Below are 27,650 nucleotides of genomic sequence, written 5' to 3'. Positions count from 1 at the left end.
TGACATCCATAAACTGAACTAATTACCTGGACTGTTTTTCATAATCTTCAGGAATTATTTCTAGTAAGAAAAAATTGCACTGTATGCCTGCAATATAAACTGTTAGCTATAATAACAAATGTGCAACTGTCTATAATGAATAATTTTTAGTGATTCTATTATCACAACAATTTTGGTGGTCAGAGAGTCATAAGAACTGATGAAGCTTTTAAAATGATTACCTAATCTTAATTTCTTTTCTTTTCCTTTAAGTGAGAAATATGAATTGCACTTAATTAGCTGAGCTATGTGGTAGTGAAGCATTATAGCTCTTTTTACTTAGCTGGTCCCTCAGTCTATTTATTCCAGAGATGCAATTAGAGCACATGAGAGCCTCAGAAAAAGCAATGCCCTGTATTGATTTCAGTAAATAAAAAATTTGCATGACAATACAGATTCTGTCAGCACATGGGGCAGGGTGAAGTTATCACTTTCCAGCTGCTATTACTATATGAAATCAGCTAAATCTTATCATTTGACTGAGGTCTTAGTGTATTTGCAACTGAAATATAAGGCAGCCAGAAATTACAGTCAAAAAGTGTCAGCTTTTCAGAAGATTTGACAATAACGTTTCATTTACACCACAATCCACTTTTTCACTTTGTAAGGTACAAATCACACAAAAATTGGAAGCCAGCCTAGACACTTTTAAACCAGTTTTGCCCATCTTTTTGAAAAAAGAATAATTACAGGATCAATATAAGTTTCCAACCTCTTTCAATATATTTTCTTTCCCCACTCATCTATGAAATTTCTCTAAGTTCACTATTGAGAAGTTTACTGCCAGGTAGCTCTGCAGAGGCTTTGGGGTCAGACTGAATGCCACCTCCACCTCTTGTTAGCTGACTGAGCTAAGGCAAATTAGCTGTGAGTCAACTTCCTCATCTATAAAATGGAAGGATAACAGTGGCATACATCATAGAATTATTGAGAGCATTAAATGACAAAATAAATATGCCAGTGCTGTTGTATTGCATAGTTCAAGGGGGTACTATTCACATTGTGTTTGTGTAAAATTGTAAAAAATGACATACGTGTGTGAAGCTGTTATAGCAGTTCCTGGTACAAATAAGCATTCACTTAATAATATTTCTGTAGAATTTATAATCCTTCTTTCTTGAAACTCTTGAGTTTTCTTGAATGTCACTTTCTGCTTCTCTTCCTGTAGCTGTTATGTCTTACTCTTAATTGTGTGTTTCCCAAAGCTCATACATATCTAATGATTTGCTTTTCTCTTACTTCATTAGGCTTGGTCTGTTATGTACAGCTAGAATTAAGGACAGTGCATGAATGAAACAGAGGTTAATAATAAAATTCAGAATTCAGTTGCTTAGTCATGTTTGACTCTTTGTGACCCCGTGGACTGCATTACGCCAGGCTTCCCTGTCTGTCACCAACTTCCTGTAGCCTGCTCAAACTCATGTCCATCAAGTCGATGATGCCATCCAACCACCTCTTCCTCTGTTGTCCCCTTCTCCTCCTGCCTTCAGTCTTGTCCAGCATCAGGGTGTTTTCCAGTGAGTCAGTTCTTTGCATCAGGTGGCCAAAGTATTGCAGCTTCAGCTTCAGCATCAGTCCTTCCAATGAATATTCAGGGCTGATTTCCTTTAGGATGCAGTATTTGATCTCCTTGAAGTCCAAGAGACTCTCAAGAGTCTCCTCCAACAGCAAAGTTCAAAAGCATCAATTCTTTGGTGCTCAGCTTTCTTTATGGTCCAATTCTCATATCCGTACATGACTACTGGAAAAACCATAGCTTTGACTAGATGGATCTTGGTTGGCAAACTCATATCTCTGCTTTTTAATATGCTGTCTAGGTCTGTCATAGCTTTCCTTCCAAGGAGCAAGCATCTTTTATTTTCATGGATGCAGTCACCATCTGCAGTGATTTTGGAGCCCCCCCAAAATAAAGTCTGACACTGTTTCCACTGTTTCTCCACCCATTTGCCATGAAGTTTTTGGGACCAGATGCCATGATCTTAGTTTTTTGAATGTTGAGTTTTAAAGCCAACTTTTTCACTCTTCTCTTACACTTTCAGCAAGAGGCTCTTCAGTTCCTCTTTGCTTTCTGCCATAAGGTTTGTGTCATCTGTGTATCTGAGGTGATTGATATTTCTCCCAGCAATCTTGATTCCAGGTTGTGCTTCATCCAGCCCAGCATTTCACATGATGTATTCTGCATATAAGTTAAATAAGCAGGGTGACAATATACAGCCTTGGTGTACTCCTTCCGCAATTTGGAATCAGTCCGTTGTTCCATGTCCAGTTCTAACTGCTGCTTCTTGACCTGCATATAGATTTCTCAGGAGGCAGGTCAAGTGGTCTGGTATTCCCTTCTCTTTAAGAATTTTCCACTGTTTGTTGTGATCCACACAGTCAAGGCTTTGGTGTAGTCAGTAAAGCAGAAGTAGATGTTTTTCTGGAACTCTCTTGCTCTTTCTATGATCCAGCAGATGTTGGCAATTTATCTCTGGTTCCTCTGCCTTTTCAAAATCCATATTGAACATCTTAAAGTTCTCGGTCACATACTATTGAAGCCTGGCTTGGAGAATTTTGAGCATTACTTTGCTGGTGTGTGAGATGAGTGAAATTGTGTGGTAATTTGAACATTCTTTGGTATTGGCTTTCTTTGGGATTAGAATGAAAACTGACCTTTTCCAGTCCTACAGCCACTGCTGAATTTCCCAAATTCTCTCAAGTAACCTAGTGGTCTCCAAATCTGATTGTGCATCAGAGTGATCTGATAGGACAAGCCTACCCCAGACCTTTGGAACTATAGTATTTGGTGTGGAGGGGCTAGATGAAATGGTTTTGGTATATTTTAGCTGTTCAGCCAGTTTGGGGATGGAAATCTTGAACCAGCAAGAATGTCAGCACTAGTGTTCATTCTCCAAGTCAATGCACAGGTCCTGAGTACTGGGGGAAAGTAGAGCCCAAGTTCAGCACCAGTCAGGAGGTGAAGAGACCTATCTGTTCATGACGCCCTCTGGCTCCATGGCACGCTCTGAATGTGTCTGTCATGGCTCTTAACACCAGTGTTGAAACTTTAGTCTTAAGCTTATATTTCGTATTTTCACTTGAGATTTGTGAAAGCAGACTTAGTCTCCAGAATTCTTCCTCAAATCCCTACCAACTTTTTATTGCAAGAATATAATAAATGTGGTTAAAATGAGTTGTTGAAACCTTAAGTCAGATCAAGAGAGGGAGTGTATTAGTGGTAGTCTTTGGTTGCCTGTAACAGATGTGAACTAGCAAAAAGCAAGATAAAGGACTTCAGTATAAGGATATAATATATCACACAAAACTCAACCCAGGTCTCAGGTAGGGACTGGAACAGAAAGCTGAAGTCCATGAAGATTTCCATCTTTGCTGCTTCTTATACATTGGCTTCAGTGATTTCTTTCTGAAAGCTTTCTTTCTCTGCTTCTCTGGTCTTCAAGCTTTACATTTTGCAGTTCTGATCTTTCACTGTCTGTTTTAATTCTAATCCCTGGGATAGAGTGACCAGAAATGACTGGCCTAGTTTGGGTATAATATCCAAACCAGATCCAGTCACTGATTGCCAGGAAACAGCTACAAGGGAGAAACTTGGTGGCTAGAGACCATGCCTGTGGATTAGAGAGGAAATCAGTTCCCAGAGAAATGGTGACTAGACACCCTGAAATGTATTTGTCGCCATGAGGTAGAGGCAGACAAGGCAGTCAGAAAAGGAGAAGCTGACAATTATGTCAGAACTGAAGTATTTACAGCTTTCTCAAACAGAAAACACTCTACTCATTTCCCCCAGAGTAGGAACTCATGCTGGGTTTGCAAGGTATGACCCCAGGAGTCTGTTTTGCTGCAATGAGACAGGGCGGTATGACTCCCAGGTCCATTATATACCATGTTGTTGATAGTGGGTACCTTGGCCTCTCTATGTCTGGACTTTTGCATATGTACAATGAGGCTAATAATAGTTTCTAATCTAACTAAAGAACACATTTATTTTTCAAAGTAAGCAAAATAAGGCATGAAAGCACTTAGAACAGTGCTTAACATTTAATGATTGAAAACGTGTTAAATATTATTGTTATTGTCACTATAACAACAGATCCTGATATTCTTTATGGAATTTATTAATTTTCATGTGATAAAGTTATGACTTCCAAGTATTTATCTCAAGGTTTGACCCAGACTTCAATTTCTTTAAAAAAATCTTTTTATTGAAGTATATTTGATTTATGATGTGCCAACCTCTGGTGTGTAGCAAAGTAACTCAATTTTACACATATATACATTCTTTTTTAAAATATTATTTTCCATTATGGTTTATCCCAGGATATTGGATGTAGTTTCCTGGGCTTTACAGTAGGACCTTGTTGTTTATCCATTCTAAATGTTATATCTTTTATCCTCCATCATCAAATTCCCAGGTCATTCCTCTCCTTCTCCATAAGACTTCAGTTTCTTGATTTAAGTTGAACACTGGACTTTGAGTTAGATGTCCCCATGAGCTGAATCAGCCTCATGCTCTTTTTCTCCTAACAACTTTACAGTTTCTTCCACTTGCTAACGTTCCCAACTGTTTTAATAACATCAACCTTAAACTGAGGTAAAAGACCAGAAGTAACTGAGAATCACAGTTTCTAGGTCTGAAATCTCTTTATTTGGTCTTTTTTTTTTTTTGACATTTCTCTTTCACACCCTAAGTCTTACCATTCAAGTGCTTTTTATCTTTGTCATGTAATTCGGACTAAGAATGAATATACATAGGGGCTTACTAAGTGTCAACCAGTGTTTTAAATATTTTTACAAGTATTAATTCATTTAATCCTCATAACATCTTTATGGTGTACTATTGTCATCCCCATTTATAGATATATGGGATTTCCTGTTGGCTCAGACAGTAAAGAATCTGCCTGCAATGCAGGAGACCTGGATTCAATCCCTGGGTTGGGAAGATCCCCTGGAGAAGGGAATGGCTACCCACTTCAGTATTCTTCCCTGGAGAATCCCATGGTCAAAAGAGCCTGGAGGGCTATAGTCCATGGGATCACAAAGAGTTGGACATGACTGAGTGGCTAACCCTTTACAGATACGGAAACTGAGACTCAGAGAAGTGATATGATCTGTCTAGGGTCACGGCTAGTAAGTGACAGAGAATAGGCAGACTGACTCCAGAGCCGTTGCTCCTAACCCCTAAGCCGCATGACTGCTCTGTGATAACGGATGCATCTCTCTTTCCATTACTTCCACCACCATTTGGGGTGGGGCTCACATGACTTCACCTCTATTATTTCAATAGGTTCCTAGTTGGTCCCCTTGACTTTGCGCTTTGTGATAGCACTTATATACTGCCACTAGGTTATTCTTTAATTAAGCCCTGCTTCTACCATGTCATTCCTTTGTTGAAAATCCTTCTATAACCCAAGATCCATGACTGTCAATACCCAAACTGGAGCCCAAAGATGTGAGATGTAAATGTACAGAATTTGTATCAGAAAGAGACCTATCCAACTAAGTGACAACTTGAAACAATGAAGGTAAACCTACGGTTTATTCTAGAAGCTGAGGCCTAGCATTCCCCTATCCTGGGGGATACCCAAATTGTGTCCTGTAGCCACTGGCCCTTCTCAACTCTGAGCTCTGGGTATTTCCTCAGATAACTTGTCCTTGTGAACAACCAGCATCTGAAAAGTCAGATTAAAATTGCTACCTACCTTCCAAGTTACAGGAAAAACTCACATGAGATCTGGGAATGAAATAACATTTAGAATCAAAATGGTTCTTCTTCATATGAGAAAGATGAAACTACTGTTTTTTTGCATTGTTATAGTTCTAGGCAAAAAAAGAAATACTTCTATGACTCCTTGTTGGCTTAGGATGTATAAAGTACCTTCTGTTCCTAGTTTTTTAGGCTTTCTGTAGTCTGGTTCCATACTATCTATTTAGCTTTATGTTTTCCTCCTTCTGTTTGATTATCTAGGACTCCAATCAGGCTGATCTTTTCACCATCCCCGTGCATTTGCTGTTTGTTCCTAACTCTATGACTTCATACTTGTCCATCTCAAGATACCGTGACTCTAGGAAGTCTTCCCTACTAATCTCAACTGAATGTGACCTTTCCTTCCTTAGAATGCTCCTAATACTTTCCTTGTACCCTCTCTTATGGTATCATATTCTGTCTTGTTTTCTGTGACTTGTGGTCTTTTCTTATTTCTCTCCCTGCTCACCAGTTTGTTAGCCTGTTGAAGAAAGAGACTGTGTTTCATTAAACCCTGTATTCCCTGCAGTGCTTCTTTCAATGCAGAGCACATAATGGGCGATCAATATGTAGTTACTGAATTTAACGGAGTTCTAGTTTCACCCATTCAGAATGTTTCTCTTTTCCCTTTTATTTTATTCCAATCTTTCAGAAAAATCTCACTTCTTGAATGAAATGCTCTTGACTGCTCTAGTCCTCGATGAAACTTACTTTCTCAGAACTCTTGTAACACTTCAAGCCAATACCATACAATTTAGTACTTTATTATTTTATACAGTCTATTCATTGCTTGTGTATTATAATATAAGACTTGATATATAAAGATTTCAAGAAATGTTTGTTGAATGAATCAATATGTCAATCTTGCCTACCAACTGTAGGGTCTCCAAGACAGGAAGCATCCTTTATGTATCTCTGTATGCCCTCAGAGCTCTCAACATATAACAGGTGCTTTATGAATACTTGCTGACTGATTGGCTCTTGAATTTCTGTTCCAAGTCTGTCCTCTCCTTCCTGTTGTTCTGCCCTCAGCCTGTGATTACACTGAAGAGGCTTTGGAGTCCTCAGGTCTAATTTCCCCATTGAGTACAGGCTGAGTCAGATTGCTGACACACAGGCCTCTTTTTTCCAGACCCTTTTAAAATTCTGGCTTTAATTTAGGCCTTTTTATAGGGACAAATGCCTAGAGGAAGGGAGCAGGAATCCTTTAGTCAGGGGGGTGAGAATTGCAAAATATAAACCTTTGGCCAGAAATGATTTTACAGAACTTGTTACTGGGTGTACCCAGTACATGTGGGGGAAAAGGCCGTTCTGTGTCTACTTTGTATCGTTTAAAGACAAGGGTAATATATGACAATTCATGTTACAACAGTGAATGACTAGGGCATTTCTTCAGATGGTATGAAGTCTACCAGTAGATCTAAAAAATAACAATCAAAAGCAATAAAAATAACATTTGTATAGTAAAATATAATAATGATTTTTGCATACGATATAGCCAACATGGCAGGGACCAATAGTGACTGGTATTCCAATTTCTCAAAGGAAAGCTCCATGTACTGAGAGGAAAGGGAGGAGTGTGATAAGCAGACATCTCTCTTACATTGTGCACCTCACAAGTACACAGCAACACTTGGAAATGGCAGATGGTAGAATGCGTTTTTGCAGACTGGAAGGGCTTCAAGTTTTGCTCTCTTGGCTGTGATCTATGATGTTGCTGCTCAGAACAGTGGGAGATATGTACACAGTGTGCCTAAGAATATGGTGCTTAACAACTCTTCCCAGACTTGCTTCTAGCTGGAGAGAGAGAAAATGATTGACAGCTGTGTCCAAGGTATAACTGATGTTTCACTGGACCAAAGAATGAGTTCAACACTGCACTAAGCACTGGCTAAGATAGGAATTTTTCTTTATTCATATTTTATGTATATTTATTTGCCATTTCATTGGCTTCCATGCTTAGAAAGTTCTTTATTTTAAATGCAGGTACTCCAAGGTCATATGATCCGCATTTCAGAGGACCCGTTGTCAACAGGTAAGCAGTTCTTTTCTCTGGAATGCATTTGTTAACAAACACAGAAAGCTTATTATTATTTTTTTTATATCATTTTCCAGTCAACAGAGAATTGTGTCTACTATGAGAAGGAAATGACTTATTTTTAGAATAAATGTCCCCTTATTTATACAGGGTAAGTACAGGGAATAAATCTTCCCATGAGTCATGAATATCCTCTCCTATTCAGCAAACTAACTGCCTCAATTTATTAGACTGAAGAGTTTGTGTTTCTCGAGAAGAGAAGCAAAAAACTGCTTTACAAGATTTAAGCACTTTGTAGAGAAGCAGACGCATTCCAGTTGTTTTATGCACCTGTTTACTCTGTCGCCACCGCAAATGCAGAGTTGCTATGCCAACTTCTTCCACACAGGGTATTTGTGCCACTCAGCCTTCCAAAGCAGAGAGCTTTCTCAGAGTCATCCATTCACCAATGCCACATGTATGCTTTAGGGTATTTTAAACTGCTTTAGGGAAATATCTGCTTGTCTCAACTGGTGTTTCTCCTGCAAGGTGGCATGGCATTTAAAAAGTATCCAGTAATTCACAGGCTTCTTTTATTATTATTTTCTACCCTCTATTCTCAGGTTTCCTGCTAATCAAAAAGGGATCTTGCAGGGTAGAATGGCTAAAAATGAAGAGAATATTATGCTGTGGGTAGCTTTTTTTTAATTTTTTGCTTAGCATTGACTTTGATTTCTGGCAGTTGCATGTCATAATAAACTGTAATGTGAAATAATGATCAGTGTCCTTATTTGCACTTGCCAGCATGTATATTAGCATTACTGTTATGTCTCTGTAATATCCTAGCTTTAAACAAAAGTGTATCTAGTTTATTCTAATTCTGTAAGAAGCCAAGTCATTTGTTTGAGTCACTCAAAGATGTACCTATGCCCTCTTTAGAGTAAGTCTGAAATCTCTCTCATTCTGTCCATGGTAACACCATGAATACATTTTATTGACCAGTGTACAAACAGCCTCATTTGATATGGAGGTTACTTTTACTGTGCTTGCATTCATTTTATAATAACTAATTTGTATGAATGGCATCTAGCTTACTGACCTCAAGAGACCTCTAGATATAATCCAGATTCAACAGTAGAAACAAAAACAATGATAATAAGGGAGCTACCAAATTTACACAGATGAAATACAGATTAGAGTTAATGCCTTTTCTAGCCATAGAGAAGAAAGCAGAGTTTGGTCTGACTGGCTGTGGGTGTGGGGAAGGAGGTTAAAATCTGTCTTCAGTTATTTAGAATGTACTGGTAGAACCAGGCGGTCCAGGTAAAGTCTAAAGCACTGTGATGATCACTGTGAGAAAGTAATCTATTTTTACTAAGGGCCTTTTGTGATGTCTTAACACCAAAACACCTTCAAAGGTAAAATAATCATTGTGTATACCTCCCCTTCCCCCTAATTCTTTAGTCTAAGAATGGAGAGAAGTATTGTAAAACCATGGGGGCTTAACTATAGAAAGACACAGTTTGCTCATTGGTAACTTTTCAGATGCAGAGGTTTATAATGCATTTTCTGGGAAAATAGTTGGGGTGTTTCAAGAGCAAGTGAGAAACCCCACCTTCTTCACATTACCTCTGCAACAAGGCCAGCTTTAATAACATGTTACTTACATAAAGTCAATTTCTTTTTGAGAGATCCCAAGTCTTATCAGATATTCCAGCAGACCTTCACAGCACTGTCTGCTCATCATTCACAATGTTCTGTATACCTCTTCAGTTCACAAGAACATCATTTTGTGCCCAGTGATCAGCCAACTGTAGTTGTTTCCAAGAGAAGTGAAGGAACGATGGTAATTCCATAGAACAGATTAACTTAGTTTTTCATTTGTGATACTAAAGGTGAAACTCCAGTACTTTGGCCACCTCATGCGAAGAGTTGACTCATTGGAAAAGACTCTGATGCTGGGAGGGATTGGGGGCAGGAGGAGAAGGGGACGACAAAGGATGAGATGGCTGGATGGCATCACTGACTCGATGGATGTGAATCTGAGTGAACTCCGGGAGTTGGTGATGGACAGGGAGGCCTGGCGTGCTGCAATTCATGGGGTCGCAAAGAATCGGACACGACTGAATGACTGAACTGAATTGAACTGAACTTAGATAAGAGGGACTTCCTGCCTGGCTCAGTGGTAAAGAATCCACCTGCCAATGCAGGAGTTTGATCCTGGGCCAAAGAAGATCCCCTGGAGAAGGAAATGGCAACCCACTCTAGTATTCTTGCCTGGAAAATCCCATGGACAGAAGGAGCCTAGTGGGCTACAGTCCAAGGGGTCACAAAGAGTCAAACACGACTTAGTGATGAAACAACATTAACTAAGATAAGAATTGGGCATATATGGAAGCTAATGTCCCATAATGTTGACAACAAACAACAATTCTTGAAGAAATATTTGACTGTATTGGGTCTTAGTTGCAGCACACAGACTGAGTTGGTTTGCAGTGTGTGGGATCTTAGTTCCCTAATCAGGTATCAAACCTGAGTCCCCTATATTAGAAGGCATATTCTTAACCACTGGACCTCCAGGGAAGTTCCACAAACAGTGTTTTTGATAGTCCCGTTTGGAAAGGTAGTTAGCCAGTGCCTGTGCTTTGTCCCCTATATTCAACAGAATTTTAGCACTGGATTGAGGTTGTGAGATTTTTGTAAAAGTTTAAGGGATGTTTAGCAGTATTCTTGGCAGTACCATTAGAGGGCAAAAATGAATGCACATAGAAAACTAAGAAATAAATCTCTTTTACAAGCTGCTACATGAGAAAGTTCTCTTACAATTTTACAACTAAGAAAAATTTTCATTTAATGGAAAGTTGGTATACTTTCTTCTGTTATATAAAGAGAACTGTAATCTACTGTTTCACCTTTTGTCCTGACTTGTAGAAAGCCGACTGATAATTTAATTTCAGTGCCAGCAACTACATTAGCCTTTGAGTCGAGCATTTCTTTTTAGGATTTTGAATTTCTATTTCTATTTTAATAATGCTGTTGCATCCAGTTTTAAGTCATTTCACTAACTCAGAATATTCATTCTTGAAAGAAGCAGCTTATAGGCAGACAGGTAAATAGAAATGAAAACCTTGAATGTTCCATAATTGACTTTTTCCCTTCTCTATATACAAAATAAATGAAGGACCTATGGCTGATACTAATGAAATTGATAGGTTTCACAATGCTGAAAATAACTATTATTATAAATGGTACAAAATCTGTCTGGAATGTAATAACCTGTGCTTATTTTTACCTGAGGCACTGGGGAAAGGTTAAATTCACTATCATGAAGGGATTTAAAGAGAGACTGAAGGGGGATTTATTATGAATGTTGTGAAGGGGACTCATTCATATAAAGGACTTGCACTAAATGACCTCTGAGTCTTTTCCAACCTTGAAACTCTGTGACTCAATATTTTTTATTATTGTAATTAGCATACAACATTATATTAGTTTCAGGTATACAACATGGTGATTTGATATTTTTTGTTCATTATGTTAGTTACCATCTGTCACCATGGAAAATTGTTAGAATATTATTGACTCTATTTCCTATGTATATGTTATATTCCTGTGACTTATTTATAACTGGAGGTTTGTACCTTGTTAATTCCCTTCACCATCTGTCTGTCCTCCCTTGTCTCTCCCCTCTGGTAACTATCAGCTTGTTCTCTGTATTTATGAGTCTGTTTCTGTTTTGTTTGTTCCTTTATTTTGTTTCTTAGATTCCACGTATAAGTGAAATCATATGGTGTTTGTTTTTCTCTAACTTATTTCACTTAGCATAGCACCTTCTATGTCTATAGTACTGTTACAAATGGCGATATTTCACTTTTTTATGGCTAGTATTCCATTACACACATACACTATACCACACCACACCACACCACATCTTCTTTATCCATTCATATATTGATGGATACTTAGGTTGCCCCTATATCTTGGCTATTGTAATTAGTACTGCAATGAACATAGGCTGCATATATCTGTTTGAACTAGTATTTTCATTTTCCTCAGATAAATATCTTGAAGTGCAATTGCTGAATCATATGGTACTTCTGTTTTTAGTTTTGTTTTTACATTTACTTATTTATTCATTTTTATTTTTGGCTGTGATGGATCTTTGTTGCTGCACACAGGCTTTCCCTGGCTTCAGCATGAGGGGCTATCCTCTAGCTGCGATGTGCAGGCTATCATTGCAGTGGCTTCTCTAGTTGTGGAGCATGGGCTTTAGTAGTTGTGGCACAGGGGCTCAGTGGTTGCAGCTTGTGGGCTCTAGAGTATTGGCTCAGTAGTTGTGGCACATGGGCTTAGTTGCCCCATGGCATGTGGGATCTTTCGAGACCAGGGATTGAACCCATGTCCCCTCCATTAGCAGTCAGATACTTAACCACTGGACCATCAGGGAAGCCCTATTTTTAGTTTTTAAAGGAAACTCCATACTATTTTCCAAAGTGGCTGTACTGATTTATATTTCTACTGATAGTTCACCAGGTTTCCCTTTTCTCATACATCCTTGCCAGTTTTTATTGTTTCCTGCCTTTTTGATAAAGCATTCTGACAGGTGTAAGGTGATATCTCATTGTAGTTTTGATTTGCATTTTCCTGATGATTAGTGATGTTGAGTACCTTTTCAGGTGCTTGTTGACCATCTGACTTTTTTGGGAAAATGTCCATTCAGGTCTTCTACTGATTTTTAAGTGAAGTTGTTCATTTTTTGATGTTGAATAGTATGAGTTATTTATATATTTTGGATATAAACTCCTTATCACATATATTGTTTGCAAATATCTTCTCCAGTTTAGTAGGTTGCATTTTCATTTTGTTGGTGGTTTTCTTCACTGTGCAAAAACTCTTTAGTTTGAACTAGTCATATTATTTTTGCTTTTGTTGCCATGGGATATTTGGAGACATATCCAAAAAGATATTGCTAGAACCAGTGTCAAAGAGGTTACTGCTTATGTTTTCTTCTAGGAGTTTTATGGTTTCATATCTTTCATTTAAATTTTTAATCCATTTGAGTTTACTTTGTTTATGGTGTGAGAAAGTTGTCTAGTTGGATTCTTTTGCAATTAGTTATCTGGTTTTTTCAACACTATTTATTGAAGAGACTGTTTCTCTCCACTGTACATTCTTGCGTCCTTTATTGTAGGTTAATTGACCATATTAGAGGGGGGGTTTACTTCTGAGCTCTCTATTCTATTCCATTCATCTGTGTGTCCGCTTTTGTGCCAGTATCATGCTGTTCTAATGACTATAGCTTTGTAGTATAGTTTGAAATCAGGGACTGTGATACCTCCAGCTTGGTTATTTCTCAAGATTGTTTTGGCTCTTTGGGATCTTTTGTGATTCCATACAAATTTTAGAATTATTTGTTCTAGTTCTTTGAAAAACGCTATAGGTATTTCAAAAGGGGTTGCATGGAATCTGTGGATTGCTTTGGGTAATATGGTCATTTCAACAATATTAATTCTTACAATCTATGAGCACAGAGTGTCTTTCCATTTATTTGTGTCATCTTCAATTTCTTTTATCAATGTCTTATAGTTCTCAGAGTAAAGATATTTTACTTCCTATGTTAAATTTATTCCTAGGTATTTTATTTGTTGATGCAACGTTGAGTGGATTGTTTTCTTCATTTCTAATACTTCATTATTAGTGTGCAGAAAAGCAACAAATTTCTGTCTATTAAACTTATATCCTGCAACTTTACTGAACTCTTTCATTAGTTTTGAGAGTGTTTTAGTAGAGTCTTAGTGTGTTCTATATGTAGTCATGGTATATGCAGATAGTAATAGTTTCATTGCTTCCCTTATGATTTGAATGCCTTTTTTCCCTTTTTTAAAATTTATTTATTTTAAATTGGAAGATAATTGCTTTATAATATTGTGCTGGTTTCTGTCATACATCAACAAAGATCAACCATAGGTGTATATATGTCCCCTCCCTCTTGAACCTGCCTCTCACTTCACACCCCATCCTACCCTTCTAGTTTGTTTTTTATTCCTTTTTCTTGTCTGGCTAGACTCCCCAATGCCAAGTTGAATGAAAGTTGTGAGATTGGGCATCCTTGTCTTGTTCTTGATCTGAGAAGGAAATCTTCCATGTTGTAACTGTTGAGCATAATATTGGATGTGGATTTGTCATATGTGACTTCTAAGGTATGTTCCCTCTATTCACACTTTGTTAAGAGTGTTTGTCATAAATGGATGTTGAATTCTGTCAAATTTTTTTCCTGTATTTATTAAGATGATCATATGACTTTCATCATTTATTTTGTTAATGTAGTGTCACATTGATTGCAGCTACTGAACCATCCTTCAATTCCTGGAATAAATTCTACTTTAATGTGTTGTTGCATTCAGTTTGCTAAATTTTTTTTGAGACTTTTTGCTTCTGTGTTCATAAGGGATATTTGTCTGTAATTTTCTCTGTGTTTGTGTGTCTGATTTTGGTTCAGGGTAACACTGGACTCATAGAATAAATTCAAAAGTATTCCCTTTTCTTCAATATTCTGGAGCAGTTTAAGAAGAATAGATAACTCTTCTTCAAATGTTTTGTAGAATTCCCCTGTGAAGCCATCTAGTCCTGTGACCTTTGTTTGTTGAGAGTTATTTTTTAAATTACTGATTCAGTATCATTACTAGTGATTGGTCTATTCAGATTGTCTATTTATTCTGAAAAGAGAGACTTGGAAATCTTGGCAGATTTTATGTTTCTAGGAATGTGTCCCTTTCTTCTAGGTTATCCACTTAGATGGATCTGGCAACTGTTTATAGGGCTTCCCTGGTGGCTCAGACAGTAAAGAATATGCCTGTTCATAGTATTTTCCTATTGATCTTCTGTATGGATGATCTATTGGTATAAGTAGAACTGTTATTGTATTATTGTGTCTTTCTTTATATTTGTTTATATTTTGCTTTACTTATTCAGGTGCTCCTTTGTTGAGTGTATAAATGTTATTATATGTTGTATTCTTTTGTTTTTTTGACCCCTTTATCATTATGTAATGCCTGTTTTATCTCTAGTTAAAGTCTATTATAAAAGTCTATTTTGTCTAATATGGGTGTTACTCCCCCAGCTTTCTTTTTGTTTCCATTTGCATGGAATATCTTTTTGTATCCCTTCTCTTTCACTCTCTTTATGTCTTTAGAGCTGAGTTGATTCCCCTGTAGCAACATATTAGATGAGTCTTTTTCTTAATGCATTGTTACCCTATATCTTTTGACTGGAGAATTTAGTTCATTTGCATTTAAAGTAATTATTGGTAGGTGTATACTAATTGCTGTTTTGTTAATTGTTTTCTGGTTGTTTTTGTAGTTCTTCTCCGTTATCTTCTTCTCTTGGTTACTTCCCTATGGTTTTATGTATTCTTTTAGTGTTATGTTTGAATTCCTTTCTCTTTATTTTTGTGTATTGTTAAGTTTCTGGTTTAACCATGAGGTTTGAATACACCGACTTGTATACATGGTCATCTATTTTAAGGTGATATTCTCAAGTTTGAAAGCATCTAAAAGCTTTGCATTTTTACCGCCCCCCCCCCCCTCACATTTTATGTTTTTGACATCATATTTTAAATCTTTTAATTTTGAGTATCAACTCATTGTGGTTGATTGCACTGCTTTTGTCTTTTAACTTTCAGACTAGCTTTTCAAACAGCTGATCTCATACCATTCCTATATATTTGCCTTTACCAGTGAGATTCTTTTTTCATATATTTAAACATTTCTATTGTGACCTTTTCCACTTAAAGCAAATCCTTCAGCAGTTCAGTTTGGTGGTGATGAACTTTATTTTTGCTTTACCTGGATTTATTTCTCTCTTTAGTTATTTCTCCCTTTAATTCTGAATTCTTTAACTTTGCCAGATAGAGTATTTTGGACTGTAATTATTTTTTCTTTCATCACTTTACATATATCCTGCCATTCTCTTCTGATCTGTTAAGTTTCTGCTTAAAAATCAGCTAATAGCCTTACAGGTTTACCTTGTGTGGAATTTCTTGTTTTTCTCTTGCTGTCTTTGAAACTCTGTCTTTTGCTTTCTTAATTATAATGTATCTTGGTGTGAATCATTTTGGGTTCATCTTATCTGGGACTCTCTATGTCTCCTATATCTAAATGTCTCTTTCTTTCCCTAGAATAGGGAAGTTTTCCTCCATTATGTTTTCAAACAAGTATTCTTTTCCTTTCTCTCTCTTATTTTTCTTGGACCTCTATAATACAAATGTTAGTATGGTTGATGTTTCTCTATGCTATGCTATGCTAAGTCACTTCAGTCGTGTCCGACTCTGTGTGACCCCATAGATGGCAGCCACCAGGCTCCCCCGTCCCTGGGATTCTCCAGGCAAGAACACTGGAGTGGGTTGCCATTTCCTTCTCCAATGCATGAAAGTGAAAAGTGAAAGCGAAGTCGCTCAGTCGCTCAGTCGCTCAGTCGTGTCTGACTCTTAGAGACCCCATGGATTGCAGCCTACCAGGCACCTCCATCCATGGGATTTTCCAGTGGGGTGGAAAATGGAGTGGGGTGCATGGAGTGGGGTGCCATTGCCTTCTCTAGAAGTTTCTCTAGAAGTCCCTTAAATTCCCTTTATTAAAGAAAAAAAAAAAAACTTTCTTCTCTTTGCTTTTCTGATTGGATGATTTCTGCTATTCTCTCTTCCATGTAGCTGATCGTCTCTTTTGTATTATCTAATCTGCTACTGATTCCCTTTTTCAGTTATTGTATTAATCAGCTCTGATTGGTTCTGTCTTTATTTTCTAAGTCTTCATGGAAGATCTCACTGTATTTCTCCATTTCTCTTCTAAGTATACTGAGCATCCTTATGACTATTTCTTTGTATTCTATGTCAGGTAAAATATTTACCTCTGTTTCATTAAGATTTTCCCTCGAGTTTTATTTTGTTCTTTCACTTAGAAAATATTTCTGTTTTTTCATTTTGTTTGACTCTTGGCATTTGTTTCTATGAATTATGCAAGATAGCTATCTGTCCTGGTCTGAAGGAGCAGCCTTGTATGGGACCGTCTACTGTGTAGACTGTTTGCACCTGCTAGCTTTGGCAGGCTAACTGGAGCTGGAACAGGTGTGAGGCAGGTGAAATCTCAAGGTACGTTGTGCCAAGTCTGCCTTGGCAGGTTGGCAGGATTTAGGGTGGGCATGAGTTGGAGGCAATCCTGAAGCTGCCTTGGTGGAGCAGCTAGAATAGGAGTAGGCTCTGGCTGGGGGCAGTCCCTGGGTCTGCCATGTTGAGGCCATCTTGGTAGAATGGCTGGAGCTGGGGTGGCTGTGGACCAAGGAGAGTTCTGGAGGTGATTCAAACAATGGCACTTGCCAGTTCCTCTCGTACTGGGGAGAGTTCCAGTAGTTCACTGCCCGTTTAGCAAAAGCTCTAAGGTTAGTAAATGGATTTCTTTCCATATAATCTAGGTGCCCTTTAAAGTAGTGTGTTATTGTTTTTATTTTATATTTTTGCTGTGTCTCAGGGTGGATAAGTCTGCACTCAGGTCCCTCAATAATACCTGCCCCTGTTGCAGGTCATGTTGTCAAAGGTGAGGTTTCAGTGTATAGTGTTTCTCTGTCTTTCCTACCAATTTCTATGTGGTCCTTCTATTTGTAGAGCTGTTCAGTAGCCCCTCAGGATGAGTTGCTTTGTAAATAGGTGCAAATTGAGTGTGTTCATGGGAGGACATGAGTTCAGGGTCTCTCTACTATATCGTCTTAGACCTCTTCCTGTATTTATGATTCAACTTCTAATGCCAAAGCAGAGAAGGAAGAGCTCAGCTTCTGGGCTTTGTGATATACACATATAGCTCTGTTGATGCTCAACAAAAGCTTTTGTAATTTCTAAAGTGCCATTATTAAGTAGACAACTTCAATTATTGTGATAACACAATGCTGTCTCCTAAGTTTATACAATCCTCGTGAACTTTTTATTCTTTTTGAAGTAATTGGTGTGTGTCTTGTCACTATTGTCGTTGTTAAGTTGCTAAGTAGTGTCCAACTTCCAACTTCTTTTGTGACCCCCATGGACTGTAGCCCACCAGGCTCCTCTGTCCATGGGATTTCTTAGGAAAGAATACTGGAGTGGGTAGCCATTTCCCTCTTCAGGGGATCTTCCCAACCCAGGGATAGAACCTGCGTCTCCTGCATTGGTAGGCAGATTCTTTACCACTGAGCCACTTGGGAAGCCCTCTTGTCACTGTAGAGGGAACTTAAATGTCTAGAAGGGGGGTCCATCATCAAGGAAAAGTGTGAGGAAAAGTTTATTGAAAAAAGTACACAAAGGTCAATAAAAAATGTAGGTCCCATGTTGTAAAAATGTCTGAAAATGTTTCAAAATCATTTTGACTTGTAAACAGTTTGAAAGGAAAACTATGTGTCTTATCACTCCTTTGAAAACTTTTAAATAGTTTCAAAATGTGGGAGGAAATAAAAACAAATAATTTCCCTGAATGGCTAATTCTTTAGAATGCAAATATGAATTGAAGATGTGCTTTAACTTGGCAATTATTTGCCTCATTTTGATTGGAGCAAATGGTCTAATGTGATCAGTTATTTATCATTGTGACTCTATTCCACAGGAAGATGGGGACTAAGAGACATCTTTAAAATTCATAGCCTATCCCTTTATTCCTCAAGAAGTGAATTTGTTCTTTGCACTTTATTTTTTTTTTTTTTTATTTAGTAATCTTTTTATTATATTCACATGCTCAGGGTGAATTCAACCCTGAGCCCTGAAACAACAACAAAAATATATTACTTAGATGTTTTATAATTTTGGTACCTGAAATAAAGACAAATAGAAAACTATGTCAAAACATTAAAAAGTTGCAAATTTTCATTAAAAGTATTTACATTTGTATTCTAATGCCAAATTTATAGATAATTCTTTTAAATTAGAATACTCTTGAAATATGAAAATAATAAATATTGTTAAATAGCCACAACATATTCATGAATGAAATTTCAGTTATTAATTACTGTGCCAAGTTTAGATATTTATGAATGGCCAAGGCAGCTTACAGTTCCTTTTTACTTTTTTATCCTTTATTCTTGGTTCCTTAATAGCATATAACTCTGTAAACCTTTTAAATGGCCACTGATCACTGCCAGGAATCATTTGAACATAAACACATGATTCTTCTGTAATCAGCAAGATCGACCTGTTTTAAATGCAATTAATTTTGTCAATCACTAAAAATTAAGTATTTTTATAAACATCTTTACATTACAATATACAGAAAACATATGTATGTTTCTTAGAAGTTTTGATTGGCGAGAAAAGGATAATTTCTTGGTTAACTTTTCTTGTTCTATTTAAAGGAGTATTTTATGTATACTTCAGCAATGGGTTAGAAGGTTGTGGCAACACACCTTTTTGAATCAGGAAGAATCATTTTATAATTACCTTGGCATCCATACTCTGCTCTATCGAGTAAAGTTTTACATTATTTCTCCCTCCATACTTTAAAATTTTTTAATAGCGTATATTTTTGAAGGTAATTCTCTTTGTCAGTCTTATTCTGGCTCAGGATTTTGAGTCAACCACATGAGAAAGTATCAGTTCACCACAGACCGACTAGTACAGGTTCACTGTCACTAACTTACCCAGGGAGTACCTTGCTCAAATAGCTATTAGTTTTTCTTTTAAATATTATTATATATTTTGTTAGTTTTCATGGTTTGGAATTAAAATTTCTTACATTAACTGTGCAGTACAAATTTCATCAGTTCCGTGAGTTTCTAGTGGGCATCCTGGAAGCCTACCTGTCACACACTCAGGAGGAAGGCGTACCCCTGGGCACACGGCCGGGCACTTTAAAGACTCACCACCTACAAATTATTCCTAATAATGAAAGTAATCAATCTAAAAGATATTATTAAAACTTGAAATCACCTTTAAATCAAACGATTTAAAGAAAAGTATTCATTAACTCTGTGCTTGTTGTGTGTCAGGCAATGTACTGGGTGCTAGAAATACAAAGATGGACTGAGCAAAGTTCCTGTTCAACAGAGCTTGCAAATGAGTAGGAAGAGAAGATGATAAAAGGATAAATGTGGTGAGTGCAATAACAGAGTTACCTACCCAGGCATGGCAAATGAAGAGTGTCTAGTGTGCTAGGAGGAGGGAGAGGTGAATCTGGAAAAACCTAAGAGGAGAAGTGACCCTTGAGCTGGTTCTTAAAGATATTCCAAGAAAAGTTGGCAGCGCACCTCAGCATACAGAAACCTGAGAAAAACTGTCCTGGAAATGGTTTGGTGTACACCCAGTGTGTGAAGATCAGGATGAGGTGGAGAGAAATGATGCTGAAGAGGTTACAATGAGCAAAATCATCAAGGACTTATTCAACATGCCAGTGTGTTTGGTATTTTATTTTATAGACTCAGAAAAGACATTGAAGAATTTTAAGAAATTAACAATGAAATTTGTATTTTTAGAGGCTTTTGTTTAGGAAGCGCTAGGAGAACACTGCTCTGTACAAGATCTAAATCTAGGGACACAAATCTCCTAGAAATGCTCCTAAACTTCAAAGTTTGTTCTTATTCTGTTGCCAATGAGTGTCATAGAGTGAGGGGAGAGGAGTGTTATAATCAAAGCAAAGACTGCAATGTAGAAACATGTAAGTGGCGATGACAGTTGGAGTCTAAATACTCTTGTGATGGTCTCCGGTTGCCCTGTGAGAAAAAAGGGGAGAATGCCACTGGAACCATCTTCCTCTTCGATACCACTGTCGTTCCCTTACCCTCAGTACCCGACAATGTTTCTAACTCTTCCCCTCCCCCAATGTCTTACGTCACTTCCCAGGAAATGAAGTGTATTCTTCACTGACTTGCTAGCTGCTCAGGTCCTCAGCGTGGATATTTTTCTACAGCACCTGGGAAATTACAGCCATTGCTAGAAAGTCTAGAGCAAACCGACCACCTTGTGTCTTTGAGTGCCAGCTGTGTCTTTGGGATTAGTGGTTTGGAGGCTGGGCTGAGCAGGAATGCAATGAATTTCTTAGGCACTGGAGGTCAGTGAGCCAGACTTCATGGCAGAATTTTACCAAGCAGTGGCTGCAACAGCTGGTAAAGAACGTAAGGCATTAAAAATCAAAGAAGATAGCCAGAGATAGTGGAGTCATGGCCACAACTTTACGGAGAGAACTTTGGATGTATCACTTAAAGATCTGGGAATGGTGTCCATCTGAGCAAATCCACATCAGCAGTCTACCTCCTAGCTTGTTTCTTTCCAAGAGATGTCAAACCATCAAGAATTTCAAGACTTCTTTTGCAACTATAACTGAAAGGAATCTATACATTATAACTCAAGTCTACTATTGGTCCATGGGGTATCAAGTAGAGCCTTTGTGCTCCAGAAATGAGAGAAGGGAGTACATGACCTTACTAAAGGTCATGTTTTTATAATTTAGCTGGATTGGGATGGCTGATTTCACTGTCATTACCAAGTGTTGGAATAATTATATGATAGCCCCATTACCAGCTTTCCTAGTGATGATTTAGTAAAATTATGGAAAAATGAGGAGACAGAGATGTTTGTTCCTCTATACTGATGTTTGTTTGAATCCAACAATACTTTTTCTAAACTATATGTGAAATCCTTGGAACTGGTAGCAGATGCTCCTATCTTATAAGTGCTCTCTACAACAATATGAAAACAAATTACATTCTTTAAGGTTGAAGGGTTTATTTTTTCTATTAAAATAAATAATGAATTTTCAGAAAGAAAGAAGACTGCAGTGTAGTGAGGTAAACACTATGTAGCTGTTCAGGTTGCAATGGAAAGTCTAAGGAGAGAGTAAATCATGTGGAAGGGAGTGGCACTGCTTTCCTGATATGGTCATTCTTGAAGGGGACCAAAGGATGTATAAGAGGTTTTTTTTTATGTAGGAAAGGGCAAGGAGTAACCCAGAGATGCATATGGAGGAAGAGACTTTGCATGATTCATGTTAGAGTATTACAAGTATTTATAGTAGTAGGAGGGAAAGTATGGTTGGGAGATAAAATTGCTTAGGTTGCAAGAACCCAGATACTGAAGAGCATTGTATATCTGAAGGCACAGAGTTTGACCTTTATTCTAAAGGGTGTGAGATGAATGGCAAGCTTCTGCTCTTTTTTAAAGATTTTATTTTATATTGGAGTATAGTTGATTAACAATGCTGTGTTAGTTTCAGGTCAGGGGAGTTGCATGATTAGATTTGCTTCAGCTGTCTTTATTTGTCATTTCTTCTTTCTCCCCTTTGTCATATTCTCTCCAGTACAGATTTATTTACAGCTCTCCTCAAACTGATTTTGAAAAGGTCACCAATGACTTCCATCGTGCCAAGTATAGTGGGCAACATCTTTTATTTTAATTTCACAGCAGCATTTGACAAAGGTGACGACTCTTGCCACTTTCATTTTTTGAAGTATAGTTGATTTTATAGTGTTGTGCCAATCTGTGCTGTGACTTAGTTACACATATAGATACACATTTTAAAAATATTTTTTTCCATTATGGTTTATCATAGGATATTGAGTATAATTTCCTGTGCTATACATTAGGGCTTTATTGTTTATCCATTCTAAATATAATAGCTTGTATCTACCAACCCCAAACTCTCAGTCCATCCACCCCACCCCACCAACAACCTTGGCAACCACAAGTGTGTTCTCTATGTTTATGAGTCTGTTTCTATTTTGTAGATAGGTTTATTTGTGCCATGCTTTAGATGCCACATATGAGTTATATCATATGGTATTTGTCTTTCTCTTTCTGACTTACTACACTTCACATGATAGTCTCTAGCTGAGTCTATGTTGCTGCAATATTTCACTCGTTTTTATGGCTGAGTAGTATTCTGTTATATACACACCACATCTTCTTTGTCCAATCATCTGTCAATGGACATTTAAGTTGTTTTCATGTTTGGCTATTGTAAACAGTGCTGCTATGAACATGGGGGTACATGTATCTTTTTGAATTATATTTTTTTCCCGGTATGTTCTCAGGAGCAGGATTGCTAGATCATATGGTAATTCTATTTTTAGTTTTCTGAGGAACTTCCATACTGGCTGCTTGGGTGCTAAGTTGCTTCAGTCCTGTCCAACTCTTTGGGACCCCATGGACAGTATATAGCCTGCCAGTTTCCTCTGTCCGTGGAATTCTCGAGGCCAGAATGTTGGAGTGGGTATCCATGGCCTCCTCCAGGAGATCTTCCTGACCCAGGGATCAAATCTACGTCTCTTATGTCTTCTGCATTGCAGGAAGATTCCTTACCACTAGTGCCACCAGGGAAGTCCCCATATGGCTATACCAACTTATATTCCCACCAACAATGTAGGAGGGTTCCCTTTTCCACACCCTCTCCAGCATTTGTTATTTGTAGACTTTTAAATGACAACCATTCTGACTGGTGTGACCACTCTCTCCCTTTTGAAACAGTCTTTTCTCTTGGTTTCCTTGACATCATACTCACCTGATGCTTCTTGCAGCTCATTGCTACTTCCTTTTTAGTCTCCTTTTCTGTGTCCTCAACCCCTACTTGATCTCCAAATATGAGAGTGCCTTGGTCCTCATCCTTTACTTTTCTCTAGTCTACTTTTACTCTAGGTCAATGACTTTAAATATTATCTACATGTCAGTGACTCCCAAGCTTTATATCTCTAGCAATGACTCTCCGTCAACCTCCATATTTCTTTATTCAACTGCCTATTTGACTTCTGTACTTGAAGTCATGGTACTTATTCAAACTTAATTTGGCCAAATAGAACTCTTGATTCTTACTTGCAGTTGAAAGCTCTAAAACCTCCTCCATCAGTCTTTTCCATTTCAGAGAGTGACACCAGTATCCTCACCCTGTTACTCAAGTTACAGGTTCTTGGCTTCCTCTTCCCACCCTCCCCCCATTTCTCACATTCAATGCATCAGCAAGTCTTATTGGCTTTAGCTCCAAAATATATCCACAGAATACCTACTTCTCTTTTTTACAGTCATCATCATCCACAGCACCGAATACCCTAGTTATACTTTAGCACTAGACTCTAGATTGATCTGTTTTCTTTTCTTATTTTTCTATAATCCATTCTACATAAAAAACCTTGAGTGAGCTTTCAAATCATGAATTAATCATAGCTCTTCTCCTTAATGCATTTTCAATAGCTTTCCATACTATCTATGTAAATTAAACTCAAACTTATGTCCTACATGAGTGCCCTCTGTATGACTCACTTATATCATCCTGTACCGCTCTTTCTCTCTCTCATCCTCTTATCATAGCCATGCTTGCCTTCTTCTCATTTCTTAAAGATTTTAAACTTGCAGCCATCCTGGGTACACTGACTGAAATACTTTGAGCCCAGACCTTTGCATGAATAGCTACCTCTTATCATCCATTTTTAACTGCCATTAACCAAGAGCCCTTCATGACAACCCAGTCTTCCAGTCACTATCTACAACATCATTTAATTGTACTTTCTTTATAATATTCATCACTGTTGAAAATTTCTTTATTCATTTTTTTCTCACAATTAATATCCTGTCTAAAAGATCAGGTTTGTGAGCAGCAAGAACCTTGAATGTTTTGTTCATCAGTGTATTCCCTATGGTTAGAAAAGTCCCTGACATATAATATGTGTCTGGTGAATGACTAAGCAAACTATTATTCTAGCTTCAAAGCCAGGGATATCCTGGAGAGAAGAGAAACTAGATGAAACAAAGGCAGGATACCATTTAGATGAATTTTCAGTTATCTAGCTGACAAATGATTAAAACCTTGACTGAGGCAGTGGCTCTGCAAAGGAATAAATCTAAGAGGTAATAAGAAGGCAAAAATCTACAAGGCTTTAGGACTGATTGTATGCTGAGGATAGAAGAGATGGTCTAGCATGACTGTACTAATAACTGGAAGCATTACGGTTATATTCATGAAGGTAGGGAACACATGAGGAAGAGCCGGAATGGTTATGAAGAGCAGAGAAGATAGCTAATTTAGTTTGTGAAATGTTGAATTTTGAAATGCCTATGGCCTCTCCAGGTAAGAGTATTCAGTAGAGAGTCAGAAATATACTTATGAAGCTCTTTGATATATTGATATATTTCTTTTAACTAAAAAAGTATCTAAATACAAGGGAAGATAGAAAGAATGTTAACTCTAATAGAAAAATGTGTAAGTTTTCTCTTCTGAGAAATAATTCCTTATCCTTGTTGCTCTCAGAGTACTCTGTGTGCTTATAACGCTGTGTTGTAATCAATAGTTTGCTTGGCTAGCTCCTCAATTAAGCCATGAGTTCTGCCAAATAGAGCTGAATACAACAGATAATACATGATAAATAACAGTTTCAATCATGTTGTTGTGGTTGTTTACTTGCCAAGTCATGTTCGACTCTTTGCAACCCCATGGACTGCAGCGTGCCAGGCTTCCCAGTCCTTCACTATCTCCCAGAGTTTGCTCAAACTCATATCCATTGAGTCAATGATACCATCCAACCATCTCATCCTCTGTCGTCCCCTTCTCCTCCTGTCCTCAGTCTTTCCCAGCATCAGGATCTTTTCCAGTGAGTCAGCTCTTCACATCAGGTGGCCAAAGTATTGGAGCTTCAGTTTAAGCTTCAGTCCTTCCAATGAATATTCAGGGTTGATTTCATTTAGGATTGATTGGTTTGATCTCCTTGCATGTTACACATGCCACGCCCCCCCCCCTTCAAATTTCACAAATGACTTCCCACTGCCTAAAAGTTAACTCCAAATTCCTTAACATGATACTGAAATCTTGACACAAATTTGTCTTAAGTTATCTGACTAAACTATACTCTCTGGGGTTTCTAAACTCTTGAATGAACTCTCTGTTGAGACAAACCAAGTCATGTGCATTTCTCCAGGGTCTGAAAATTGATTTTGTCTGTGTTCTAGAATTACTCTAATTCAGGGATGATGATTAGTATTAACAAAGCTCACAAGAGACTGATGTATAAAGCCAGAATGTTAATGCAATCATTTACATTGAGAAATTTAATTGCTGAGAAGTCCTGATGTTCCTTGGCCTGACCAGCACTTTGCTCCCTTTAGGCAAACTACACAAGAAACCTAATTATCAAAAAAGTTGCTGGGTGAATGTGTAGTCAGAAAAGGAAATTACATGAGTGGAATGGCTAATGGCAAGGCTCTTCCAGCCTGGCTATCTATTGACAGAACAGCATCTTCACATTAGACCCTTATTTCAATTTGTCTTAGTGCCCTAATCTGGAGGGTGCTCAGATGGGCAGAGCTGTCTGAGCATCATATGCAGTTCTCTTTAGATATGTTAATAGATTCAAGAAGTTTGGAATCAAGGCTTTTTAGACTGGGAGGCTTTGTCTCATTGGGGTGACTATGTGCATTAATCATGTGTTGAATCAGAGTTTAAGTTTCAGAAAGCAGTATTATTTTCTCCACACTCACATTTTGGAGAAGTATCTCACTGACACCTCAAGTGGTAATCTTCCTTGCTCCATGGCCCTGCTCAGGACCCACCTCCTCTGCCCTCCAGCCTCAGAATGCCTTCCCTCCACTGAAATCCTGCAGCTTTTACTATGGATGGTATACAGCACATAATACTTGTGATTTCTTTTTAGCTTTTGGTACTCATGTATTGTCTTATCATCTGATTTGTAATTCCTTGGAGGACAGAGATCTGCATTCAGTATGTGTGTAAGTAGGTAATGATTAGCCTCTTTTTTTTTTATTCTTCTCAATATAGTACCAGTTAGAGCACCTACTCCTTGGATGGCATTCTGGTACAAGGAAAGGGGTTGTTTCTTCCATCAGTTCAGTTCAGTCCAGTCACTCAGTCGTGTCTGACTCTTTGCGAGCCCATGAACCATAGCATGCCAGGCCTCCCGTCTGTCACCAACTCCCAGAGTCCACCCAAACTCATGTCCATTGAGTCGGTGATGCCATCCAACCATCTCATCCTCTGTCGTCCCCTTCTCCTCCTTCCCTCAATCTTTCCCAGCATCAGGGTCTTTTCAAATGAGTCAGTTCTTTGTATCAGGTGGCCAAAGTATTGGAGTTTCAGCTTCAACATCAGTCCCTCGAATGAACAACCAGGACTGATCTCCTTTAGGATGGACTGGTTGGATCTCCTTGCAGTCCAAGGGACTCTCAAGAGTCTTCTTCAACACCACAGTTCAAAAGCATCAATTCTTAGGTGCTCAGCTTTCTTTATAGTCCATCTCTCACATCCATACATGACCACTGGAAGAACCATAGCCTTGACTAGATGGACCTTTGTTGGCAAAGTAATGTCTCTGCTTTTTAATATGTTGTATAGGTTGGTCATAACTTTCCTTCCAAGGAATAACCGTCTTAATTTCATGGCTGCAATCACCATCTGCAGTGATTTTGGAGCCCAGAAAAATAAAGTCAGCCACTGTTTCCACTGTTCCCACATCTATTTGCCATGAAGTGATGGGACCAGATGCCATGATCTTAGTTTTCTGAATATTGAGCTTTAAGCCAACTTTTTCACTCTCCTCTTTTACTTTTTCATCAAGAGGCTCTTTAGTTCTTCTTCACTTTCTGCCATAAGGGTGGTGTCATCTGCATATCTGAGGTTATTGATATTTCTCCCGGCAATCTTGATTCCAGCTTGTGCTTCCTCCAGCCCAGTGTTTCTCATGATGTACTCTGCATATAATTTAAATAAGCAGGGTGACAATATACAGCCTTGACATACTCCTTTTCCTATTTGGAACCAGTCTGCTGTTCCATGTCCAGTTTTAACTGTTGCTTCCTGACCTACATACACATTTCTCAAGAGGCAGGTCAGGTGGTCTGGTATTCCCATCTCTTTCAGA

The 27,650-nt window shown here is 38.0% G+C and overlaps 1 protein-coding gene and 1 pseudogene across 14 annotated transcripts in view; both read left to right on the top strand.

Annotated features, from left to right (window-relative positions):
- SLC44A5 (solute carrier family 44 member 5) overlaps positions 1-27,650 on the top strand; it is a 425,241-nt gene that overhangs the window by 240,897 nt on the left and 156,694 nt on the right. For 12 of the 13 annotated variants that reach the window (XM_086390620.1, XM_086390622.1, XM_086390625.1 and 9 more), the window contains one exon: positions 7,769-7,817. The exons of the other annotated variant lie outside the window; for it this stretch is intronic. In XM_086390620.1, coding sequence (XP_086246746.1) covers positions 7,769-7,817 — 49 coding nt within the window. The remainder of the gene's footprint in view (positions 1-7,768; positions 7,818-27,650) is intronic. 13 annotated transcript variants of the gene reach the window in all.
- LOC147375621 (uncharacterized protein C14orf119 homolog) lies at positions 19,654-21,379 on the top strand (annotated as a pseudogene). Its single transcript, XR_015161575.1, has one exon. The product of XR_015161575.1 is annotated as an uncharacterized protein C14orf119 homolog (transcript).

This window comes from Bos grunniens, chromosome 3 (assembly GCF_055505025.1).
Source record: "Bos grunniens cultivar Pamir isolate PY7600 chromosome 3, Bosgru_T2T1.0, whole genome shotgun sequence".
NCBI classification, from domain to species: Eukaryota; Metazoa; Chordata; class Mammalia; order Artiodactyla; family Bovidae; genus Bos; species Bos grunniens.
Note: the sequence above shows the minus strand (reverse complement) of the source record. Positions and strands in the feature narration are given on the sequence as shown.